Source organism: Nannobrachium achirus (assembly GCF_963921795.1).
Source record: "Nannobrachium achirus genome assembly, chromosome: 17".
NCBI classification, from domain to species: Eukaryota; Metazoa; Chordata; class Actinopteri; order Myctophiformes; family Myctophidae; genus Nannobrachium; species Nannobrachium achirus.
This window is the reverse complement of record NC_137824.1, coordinates 40,238,984-40,251,063: the sequence shown is the minus strand read 5'-3', so window position 1 is coordinate 40,251,063 and position 12,080 is coordinate 40,238,984. Positions and strand designations below refer to the sequence as shown.

Below are 12,080 nucleotides of genomic sequence, written 5' to 3'. Positions count from 1 at the left end.
AAAGTGGGGGCTGGGGACCCCTCAGGGGTCCTTGGCCAAATAATATATATACATTTGGGAGTCCTTGACATGAAAACATTTGAAACACCCTGCGGTAACGCACGCAGCTATAGGACGGTGGACATTCACAGTTGTTTTTCTTATTCCTCAGGTTAAATGGAGTCGAACATTTCAGCCTCTCAGTTTGGCAGGCATTATGTAGGCTAGTCCTTTACTAGAGGGGAACTTGAAATCCAATAAGGCAACATGAGCATTAAAACTATTAGACATTAATCTCACAGTGGAAGAAGATTAAGGCACTATTTCCCCCCAAAGAGTTAATAATCCTCTTGCTGTAATAGGCCTTGCTTTGATTAGGTTTAGCCTACATACAGGTTTTCACTTATTAGTTAATTTCAGAGCTCTAGTATGTGCAAAGGTTAACATATTGGAGGAACACAGTGGCATACCGGTGTTATTCAACAGAGCTTCAGGTCATTTGTATTAGTGTGTATTGGAGAATACTTAGTTCACATACAGTAGGTACTGTATTGGTCTCTCACACGTTAAGTGTATTCTACATAGTCTTAAAGCAAAAAGGCACTTTGGCAGAGGTTTGGGTTTGCGTAGCGACCTCATGGTGTAATTATGTCTGATTGGCCTAGTTGTGCCGTTGATTAGAAATGAGTCTCCTCATTGATTTAGGTGGTTCAAGTGTTTAATATAAAAAGGAGGAAAAAGGTTTCTATCACACAAAGATTTGGAGGACCACCTGGCCTGTAGTAACACTGAGGACCCCCTAGAGGTCCCGGATCCCCTGTTGAAAAAGGTTAATGTAGAGAATGTTTAGGAATTTAACAATAATGTATTGTTATCGCTGTCTTTGTCCAGATGTTAATAATGTGATTGCTGTCCTGTCTTTGACCAAAGTCATTAATGCAATTATCGCTGGTTGTTTTGGATCAATTTCCCTCGGAAACGAGACTCTCTTAATGCCAAATATTGTCAACATGTTTACGTAAGTAACGTAACATTCAGAATAATGTTCTGCCCTGCCAAGAACACACACAGTCACACACACACACACACACACACACACACACACACACACACACACACACACACACACACACACACACACACACACACACACACACACACACACACACACACACTCTTAAGGCAGGCATATGTTGTGAAGGAAATGGTCCTCCATGTAAGATAGGAGCTGGTGAATGACCAAACCAGATGACTCAGATGAAAAATGAACATCCTTCACTGTTCTCCCTGCCTCCCTGGCCCCCTCTACTCCTTTTCTCTCACATGTGTACCCAGCTGGCTGGCTCACAGCACCCAAGGGGAGAGTTGCTCACATCTTTACTTCTCTACGCTTCCATCCTCTATCTTTCCCCATTTCCCTCTTTTGTCATTCTTTCATTCTTTTGTTATCCTCCCAGTCATCCATCCTTTCTCATTAGAGGCATCTCCTGTAACACGACTCACATGTATAATGTTAAAAACCCATGTCAAGTCCCAAAGCAGAAGGAATTAAAACAGCAATGACACAAGAATTAATATGCTCTAAGGTGCATTTGGATCAAATAATCACAAGCCGAATGTAACGACTAAAACGTCTATATTACCAGTAAGACTCCCTAATCGGGAGATAAGCGACCGTCAGGTCGCATACACAAACTATAGAAGGCCATGGTAGATAATCAGGAGGGAATATGGGAAATGGGACAGAGATACTGTGTACCGCTTTGCATGATTTTAGGGCAAAATCTGTAGGAGCAGTGTCCAAAAAGTTGTTTTGCAAGAATCGGCCTCATGGTGGCGCTAGAAGAGGGCCATGTGAAAAATGGGGGGTGGAGGTTGTGGTTTGGCAGCAAAGGAGTGTGTGTGCAAAGTTTGGCATGGATCGGTAGTGGCGGAGATATGAGAAGGGCAAAAGTGTGACGTGTAACTGACAGACTGACAGCCGTTGGAGGTTTTGATAGTAACTGCGACCTGACAACCAAAAAAAATCTTGCATTTTGTTTAACACTGCTAGTGACTACAAGATAAATTGCATGTTTTACCTAGTTTATAAAGCCCTGAGGTTTAAAGATTTTCTTTAAGATTTTTGTTGCCAGTTCATGCCACACGCATGAACTCATACACACACACACACACACACACACACACACACACACACACACACACACACACACACACACACACACACACACACACACACACACACACACACACACACACACACACACACACACACACACACACACACACACACACACACACACACACACACACACACACACGAAGGTGGGGGGTAAACTGCTCTCCTTTGCTTTCTTATTTACACCCATTATCAAGAAATGAAATAAAAATCAAGATGCAGAGTCGAACGCCCTCATTCACCCTCCATCTTACAGGCTGTGTCCTCGCTAAGCACCGGTAACAGGCTCTGTAAACTGGCCTGATGTGGTTGAGGTTCTGTGTGAGAGGCAGTGATTAGATGGGCTTTCAGAATCAGCACCATGGCCTGTAGCAGAGGCACTTAACAACACCACACCTAATGGACAAGCAAATCCACATGGAGCCTGCTGCTGCAGCTAGAGGGGGAAATAGGAAACATCATTAGGCCAGTGGTCTTCAACAGGGGGTCCGGGACCCCTAGTGGGTCCTCAGAGTTACTACAGGGGGGCTGCCAAATCTTTGTGTGATAGGATCATTTTAAATGAACAACTTGAACCCTCGCATCCCTATTCTGAGGAGAACTTTGGCGGAAAATTACCGATCTACAAGCTTGTAGATCTGCCATTTTAGGCATATGTGTTTGTTGTAGAGGTAAAAAAAAAAAGAGCAGACCAAGTACCGAGTGATACAAATTATCGACAATTTAAGTGGTTAAATGTTGAAAAAACACATCAACATGAATCCAACAGACTGACGAAAATGCTGCATGAAATCGATAAAGATCTGCAACACAATTTTATACAACATGTAGAGGGGGTCCATGCTTCATCTCTCTCTCGGCTAAGGGATCCTTGGCCTGAAAACGGTGAAGACTCCTGCTTTAGGCCAGTGGTTCTCAATCTGTGGGTCGGTTCCCCACGTGATTGGGGTGGCGGGGGTCCCCAGATAAGTGACAATTTAAATACTTTTTCACCCAGTGCCAATTGCCTACGCTGTAATCGCGGGCACTACTCTCCCTGAACGCTGAGGGAGACCGACCAGGTCAAATGATTTCCTTGTGTGCTGGCGACTTCTTCTCTGCCTCATGCTACTCTCCCTCTGCCAACCTGGGGAGGGCCCCGAACTGAGCTCATGCTTCCTTTAATGCATGATGAGTACGCAGGCTACTTCTTATCACCCGACAGGGGGGAGTTTCCCCGGCAGGATGTAGCGAACTAAACTGGAACTGCACTCTGTCGAGGTGCCAACTTGCGCCTTGCGCTCTCAAGCAGGCCACACATGGCTTACTTGTGCGCAAGCAGAGCGTACCACAAGGTGCGCGCTGCTGGCCTCATGTCCCTATTACTATTGTCTTTGCCCGTTAATGAAGACAATACCAAGAGCGCTCTTATATACAAATCTCTGCTGACATCATCACCAGGAATGCTGGTCCTTCATTGGCTGTAGGGGGACACCTACATACATACATTCCCAGCCATTCCAGGGCTACAATCTTCAAAAGTCCCAGTCACCTACATACATACCAAACCGAAAACAGTACTTGCGCGCTCTGCTTGCGCAAGTAGTAATAAAAATGTAATAAGAAATGAATACATACATACACACAAAAGAGAGAAAGAGGAAAAGGAAAGGAGGTACTAGTCAATCGCAGTCAAAGAGTTCATATATAAAAGGAATGGGTCCCAGGTTCTGTGAAAAACATTCAAGGAACCTCTTACCCTCTTTAAGCGAAAAAATTACGACAAACAAATGCAACCAAATCTTTCTTTTCAGGAGGAGACACACCAAAAATAGCGATCAATGGGCAGGGAAGGAACTGAAAAACCAAGAACTGCAGCAAGGGTGTCAAAAAAGGATGTCCAAAAGGAAAGAAGCTTTGGGCAGGAAAGAAATGTGTGTGTGTGTGTGTGTGTGTGTGTGTGTGTGTGTGTGTGTGTGTGTGTGTGTGTGTGTGTGTGTGTGTGTGTGTGTGTGTGTGTGTGTGTGTGTGATCTGCAGGGGAATGACGATATCTAGTCTGTTGTATCAGAGAACATTGTGCTCAGCTTGGCCCTAGTGCAGTGAACCCTGTGAACTGCTTTAAATTGAATTTAAACAACTACAAGAAGCAGGGACGTGCAGAGAATGTTAGAGAAGCAGGGACTGACATTTATAAAAGGGCCTTTTGGTGAAAATATTGAAAATAGCAGACCTCCACACAGAGAGGGCTATTCTTTCAACATAAGATGCTGCATTCAAGTTCAGAAGTGTTTGGACAAGGCAATTCTCTTGAATGCTGCCTTCAGGTATATGGCATGGATAGTGGGGTGGATATTGGCAAGAATCTCGCGATGCAATACGTATCACGATACTTGGGTCATGATGCAATAGTATCACGATATATTGCGAATCTTTGCGATACAATACTATTGCGATATATCAGCTTTAAAAGCTGAAGGCGCGCGCTCCTCCTGTTTTCGTCGTTCGCAGACATTTTCTCGAGAGACCTCACTCACTGTACCATGGGAAGGGGAAGTAGCTACAGTAGTAGCTACTAGCAGTAGTAGTACAGCGACATCTAGAGGCAGCGGAGTGTCATGACTGGACTTCTACCATTGGTTCCTATGCATGGGAAGATATTTTATTTTCCTCAAAGTATTGCGATATTACGGCCTGAAGTATCGCTTTTTAAGCGAGGTGAATGCTCATTCCCTCTCCCATGTGTATCTCAACCCAAGAAGTGAGGCTGTTTGGGGTGAGATGAGAGTACTTGCATGCAAACTCCACACAGAAAGGCCCTTTCGCCAACCAGGGTATGGGCACTGATGGTGTGGATGAGAGAACAACACGCCCACCAGTGCCCACAGCATCCCCGGCGGGAATTGAACCTGGGACCTTCTACTACCACCGACTGCACCACTATGCCCCCCAAAGACTTTTAAGACCTTTCTAATAACTCAAAAAAGAAAGAAGAAGAAGAAGAAAAAAAGAGCAATATGCATTAAAAGTAATTCTAGATCAAATGTGATTTTTTTTTTTGGGGGGGGGGGGGTCACAGCCTGATAAAGGTACCTCCAGGGGTCTTGGAGGGGTTCTCACTGAAACTAATGACAGTTAAACTTCACCATTTGTTATTGCGACCGTCAGGGAGCAGTTTACTATGAAAACCTCCACCGGCCGTCTGTCCGTTGGTCACACGTCACACCTTTGCCCTGCTCATATCTCCGCATCAGTATGACATCACACCACATGTGTACACAAACCTTTGTGTACGTTGCTGTGGCAACAGTCTGTTGTTGCTGGTCTGTTAGTGTATGTTAGCAACCACCTTAGCAACCATGGTTTTACCCTAGCAACCAACTGTTTACCCTAGCAACCAACTGTTTACCATAGCAACCAGATACGCAGAGCAGGGATCTCCATATATGGGCATAAACAGGTGACATCACACTGATGTCAGATACTCAGAGCAGGGATTTCTCCATAATATATGGGCATAAAAGGGATTCTGTTAGGGATCTCCATATATGGGCATAAAAGGGATTCTGTTAGGGATCTCCATATATGGGCATACAAGGGATTCTGTTAGGGATCTCCATATATGGGCATAAAAGGGATTCTGTTAGGGATCTCCATATATGGGCATAAAAGGGATTCGGTTAGGGATCTCCATATATGGGCATAAAAGGGATTCTGTTAGGGATCTCCATATATGGGCATAAAAGGGATTCTGTTAGGGATCTCCATATATGGGCATAAAAGGGATTGTATCCCAGATGATGCCCTGTTAGGAGATCCACACTAACAGAATCCATATATGGTCCTACCGACAGCTGCTATAAGCCAACCCTGGCGATAAGGTCTGAGTCGAAGAAATGCTTCTTTCCTGGCAAGAATTGCCCCTTTATACTGTAGGGCTCGTTTGTGTATTGTATGACATCACGCCACATCATCGGCTGAGGACTGTGTGATGTCATCATATCTCCATATATGGAGACATAAGTTGCTCATGCCCAAATATGGGCTGGTGAGGTCAGACTTAGTGTGATGCGTAGGTTATCTCCATATATGGAGATTCAACTTCAATGAGTAACCATGGCAAACTGTCAACTGCCCGTATGTCTTGATAATTGGTAAAACAAACTTTTGGCCTATTTGTGGAGATAAGCGACCAACGGTCGCTTATCTCCCGATTAGGGAGTCTTACTGGTAGTACAAGTTTCAATCTTTGTCTGTCTATCTACCAGTATAGACGGTTTGGTTATGACATTCTGAACCAAATCATATGTACTGTAACAATAAAAAATATTCTTAGATTGGGGTCCCACTCCCAGCGACTAAATCTAAATGGGGGTCTGTCGCCAAATCATGCATAGGCCTATATACAATTGGGGTCTGTGAAATGAAAAGGACTTGGAATCACTGCTTTAGGCACTATTTACTGTATATCGGTCTCTTTAAAAATGTCATAGTGTGTTTCAAAAGATCTGTTCAAGGCAACATGGTGACCGGACGTTGCAATATGTGCATTGAAACATACGCAGAGCAAGAAGTGATCAGATGTATGTATTTACATGAGAAAATGGCATGGCACCATTTACATTACAACATGTATTTGCAGGTGGCCAGGTTGTGCATATTTTGCAGTGTAAGATAACATATAATGTAACATAACTGTATAACAATGTATGATGTGCTGTAGGCCTATTAGTGTCATGTCAAATCAGTGTGATACAGCACAATGCATCCATCTATGCCCACTGGACTGCTTGAAACAAAGTTGCCCGTTTCAGTTACATTAAAAATAGATTGAAGTGAAATGCGCCACCTTTTATAAAATGCAGAAATATGAATATGAAACTGATGGTATATTGGCCTGTCATAGCCTATAATACAGGGCAAAGTGGCAAAGATGCGACTCCTAAAGAAAGAAACAAATGTTGTTGATAGTAATACAATTCATGATCACATTTCAGTTTTTTTCCTAATGCAGCATGGCTGTGTGCGTGTTTGTGTGTGTGGCAATGCCTTCCTCTCTCTCTCACTCACACACACACACACACACACACACACACACACACACACACACACACACACAGGGATGAAGTCATCGGTCTCACCGGGGTCTATGACATGTTGGCAGTGATCTAGGGGGACATGATCCAGACAAACTGAACCACTTCGCAACAGACATAAGACATAACGGACCATTCAATCTGACATGTCTATGTCTAACCTGGCCCACACAGAGAGGCCTACAACACTCCCCTTCCCTACTCGATCGGCGGCAATGCGGTAACTGTTATAGCCCAACTCCATGGCACCAAAAAAGAAACGATCTACAAGTTAAACGTGTCGCGTCACTACGTTAGCCTAGCTACGATCGGAGCTTGTAGATCGGCTCTTTCTGGCCACCTCCGCCACCCTCGGCTGGCTGGAGCCGAGCTGAAAGACCCCGGCCGGGAGTCCCGGACCCGGCCGGCCGTGCGTGGACGGACGGTCAGACTGCCTTACCTTCTCCCGTCGCTGCTCCCAGGACACTCCACTCCCATGCATGGACAACACAGGGTGAAAGCAGCAAGCAGCCTCCGTCTCTCGGCGGTGGAGTGGAGCCAGCCAGGGATCAATAAAGTTTAGGAGAGAGAGAGAGAGAACAAGCGCCGAGGCTGTCAGAGCAGCAGACCGGAGCTTCCCGAAGCTACCAAGTCCAGCAGCACGGAGGGAGGGACGGCGGGGTGCGGAGGACAGGAGGAGGAGGAGGGAAGGGAACCGTAGAGTGGAGGTGGGACGCTCGCGAACGACTCGAGTCTTTTGAACGGCTCTTTGATGGGATCCGGTCGTTTATTTTTATTCTTTTTTTTTTTTTTTTTATCAATACTGCAATGTAGAAATACCCTATTAAAAGTCTGGAATTCAAAATGTACTTGAGTAAAAGTACAAAAGTGTATTGGTATAACATTTTTAACTAATAGTACTAGAAAGTAGGCAATTATGCAACATGTCCCGTTTCACAGGTTTTCCAATGAATAAAATGTAGAACAATCATTTGAAAATAGCAGATCTACCAGCGGACAGCGGTAGAAATGTATATAGAAATGTAGGCATATATATAGGCAATCATATATAGCCTACAGTAGGCTATATAGGATTGAATTGATTTGTAATTCTAATCTCCTAAAATCTCCTACTTGTAAAGTAACTAAAATTCTCTTGAACGGCTCTTTGAAAGGAACGGATCCCAGAGATCCATCTCACTTCAAAGAGCATAAATCCCATCTCTACCATCGAGGCCACGACCAGTCCAGAACTGATGACGGAGGTGGAGAGTTTTTACATGACGTCATCGCGCAACGTCTGTCTTTCGCTCAAACTTATTTTTCCAACTGGGCAGCGCTTTTTAAAATAATAATAATAACAATAATAACAATAATTATTATTATGAATGCAGTCATCTAAATCACTGGTTCCCAAACACTGGGTCCCTAATTTATTTCCCTACATTAAAAAAAAAAAGTAGGCCTATTATTTAAAAAAAAAAAAAAAAAAAAACATTACCATAAAAGCTAGGATTTCCATGAATAAAAAATGTAATGATTTTTCTAAGTAATTTCATTAATACTTAAAAGAAACAAATACATTCCATAAATTCCAAGCAGCAATCAGTCAAAAGCATGCTTCCCTGCTACAGTATATAAACTACAGTAACTAACCTCGCATCCACACTTTCCAGTCCACCTTTGAGGAAAACAGTGAAACTAACCTCTCGGAGTGCATATCTCCGCCAGACTGGGTTGCCTAGCCAGGGCTGTGTGTGTCAGTTGTGGGATGCAGGCACCCAAGCATTTCTATGACATAATAGTGTATTTGTGGCACCCCCTATGGGCAATGTTGCATTGGTGAATTTATCTTTGGTGCAACACTATTTTAATGACATCACACGCACTTCGCTTAACACCTACGCTGTGATGTGACACTACAGCTTTTGGAAACGTTGCTGAGTGAACTGGGGTTGTTTTTGGAGCTGTGTGGAACACAAGCTCCCTATACGTGGCCGTGTGTGTGGGTCTGTCTGTCTGTCTGTCTCCGTGTCTGTCTGTAGCCTGCAGTAACCTTTTCTGACCACACATGTTAAGGGAGGGGCGCTGTTACACACACACACACACACACACACACACACACACACACACACACACACACACACACACACACACACACACAGCTCCACTTCGAACAGAGGTTCGATTTTTAATCAATGCATGTGCATGCGACGGTGCACGTGTGCCTTAAAAATGAAGCCCCTCAATGGGTGATTTGGCTTGAATGGATAGATGATTGCGTGAATACAGGAAAGGTCTACCTAAAACAAAGTCGACCCAAACTCGTTTCCCAACGGGTCTGTGGCCTTAAAGCTAGATGCAGAATAGACCAAAATCTAATCTTTGCTTCTGGGGGTCCCTGGAACAAAATATTTTGCGACAGGGGTCCATCCGTGGAACAAAATATTTTGAGATGGGGGTCCGCGGCCAAAAACACATTTTGGGGGTCCTTAACCACTGATAGGCACATTCTAAAAATGTCTTCTATCCTAACAGTTTTCCTGAAAAAACCTATGTTGCTATCATTGTTTCTCAAACTTTGTCATGTCAAAGACCCCCAGAATGATATGTATTTGGCCACGCACCCCCATCGCAAAATATTTTGTTCCAGGGACCCCCAGAAGCAAAGATTTGATTTTGGTCTATTCTGCATCTAGCTTAATTTAAGGCCACAGACCCGTTGGGAAATGAGTTTGGTCCACTTTGTTTTAGGTCGACCTTTCCTGCTACCGATTGGGTTCATGATGTTTTTTGTTGTAACAAATAGGTCCTGCTCATGTTCATCAAAACGCCACTGTCGGGCACAAACCTTGTATCTCCAAGTTTCAAATTTGTACTTTTTTTTTCTCCTCGCAAAGTCAAGCCCTGCTTCATCATACAAGACTGTTGGACAAAGCTAGAGAAAATAGCAGATCTATTTTATAGATAGCGGATCTATTTTCACTAGTTTAAATCGTTTTTAAAATGATAAATGCAAACGGTTTTGGACAGGCAAGGTTAAGGTAGTTGATGATAATAAATTCACACTGTTGCAAAGACAAGAAGGACATTACAAAAACCTAAAGTATGCTTTGTCTATTTATTTATTGATTGATAGCCTCTGGTTGCTATAAAACATTACAGTACAAAATACAATCATTATTACAGAAATAAACCAACCCCTGCTTTCTTTTCCCCCATAAAATAATCAGATAAATACAGTACATATTTATAATAGATAACCCTATACAAAAGACTGCCAAAATAAAAACTAAAATATTTGTAATTCTTGTTAAGTGGTTCCTTCACTGTATGAATGTTCTTCATTCAATATGTTTCATAGTGTCTACGTCTGTGTGGCTCTACATGAATTGCCTTTGGGTAGACATACTGTACTTGCTAGTAAAAGTAAAATAGCAATAAAGCAAAAGCAGGAAAGGACCACATAAAAGATGATTATAAGTATGGTCCATAACATTTTGTTATCTGTTAACAGGGTCTGATAGAATGTGCCCAAGTAGGGCACATACTTCTTTTTTACATTTACTTTCCAGATTATAAAAGTACTCCTTGAAATTGTGCAATACACTGAAATCTGAAAACAGTTGAATATATATACCTATTTGACAGTTGTTAAACCTCAAATCAAGAAGCTGAGAAAAAGCTAATCAAATCTGCTATCTCACACCTCTCTCAGTTACTAGATTAAGGATGGATTGTAATATTGTGTGATCCTAAAACTTCTGTTTGTTATATTGAGTGGATTATCGTGTAATATGAAAAAGAAAGAAAAGGCAAAACGTCCATTAAAAAACAAAAAAAACTGCAGTATTTCCTTGATTTGCACACTTTGACGTTTACCTACTTGAGGCACATTCTACCAGACTCTTTGACTAAGAAACAGTTCCGTGTCCATGACAAGTTAAATAGAAAAGAGGATGGCATATATCACATTTCCCTGTTTGTGAGTTGTCAGAACACCAGGCACAGTGATGGTTTGGAATGTGCAACAAAAAATATATAAAAAAAGAGATTTCCATTCATATAATCCTCTGGAATGACAAAAACCCACTTACAGTATGTAATTCCTACATTTCCCACAATCCAAAGAAGTGAAACATCATCACTGGGCATAAAGAAATGATGATACAAGGACATCACAATGTGGAATTGGTCCACCTTATTGCACGGCTGCAGACCCTTCAATATACCATGGCAATACATCATTGTTAAGGCTGTTGCGAGTGAGTGAGCTCACACCAACATAAATAAAGGCACAGCGTCATTGCTTTGGATGTGTGTTTGTCATTTCGCGTTCATAGATTGTTCTGCGTTGGTCCTGTAGCTCCACAGTGTCTCAAAAAGACTTCACATTTCTCTGCTATAAAAACGTCATTGTACCACATACCTCCCCCCTTCTTCCTCGCACTCTCTTGCTTTACTCTCCCAGACTCCATCCCCCCCACACACGCACGCACACACACACGCGCACACACACTCACACACACACACACACACACACTCGCACACACACACTCGCACACTTGCACACACGCACACACACACACACACACACACACACACGCAATTGCACTTTAAATCTGTAGGCCTCCTCTCCTCTTGTCTTCTGGGCTTTGTAGACTGTAATTATTCGACAGTCACAGATTTGGCAAGGTTTCTGGGACAGTCAACCTGGAGACAGAGAGACCAGTGTTAATCAACAGTATGATACACACACCTGCAACAGCTCACTGTAGGAGGACGTGTCACAAGTACAGTGAGGTACTTAACCCCTAACTGCGCGTATTATGACTATCTGAGCAGCCATAAGATGGGTAAAGCATTAAT

The 12,080-nt window shown here is 43.0% G+C and overlaps 2 protein-coding genes across 2 annotated transcripts in view; both read right to left on the bottom strand.

The window, feature by feature from the left end:
* The window catches only part of mapk9 (mitogen-activated protein kinase 9), a 33,211-nt gene extending 25,456 nt beyond the window's left edge, over positions 1-7,755 (bottom strand). The window contains exon 1 of the mRNA XM_080745471.1: positions 7,672-7,755. The gene's annotated coding sequence lies outside the window, so the exon portion shown is untranslated. The remainder of the gene's footprint in view (positions 1-7,671) is intronic.
* Positions 7,756-11,879: 4,124 nt separating this feature from the next.
* The window catches only part of LOC308301445 (glutamine--fructose-6-phosphate aminotransferase [isomerizing] 2-like), a gene marked incomplete at its 3' end in the record, with an annotated part of 71,699 nt that continues 71,498 nt past the window's right edge, over positions 11,880-12,080 (bottom strand). Inside the window, exon 25 of the mRNA XM_080745437.1 lies at positions 11,880-11,924. Within this exon, the coding sequence (XP_080601563.1) occupies positions 11,880-11,924 (45 nt within the window). The remainder of the gene's footprint in view (positions 11,925-12,080) is intronic.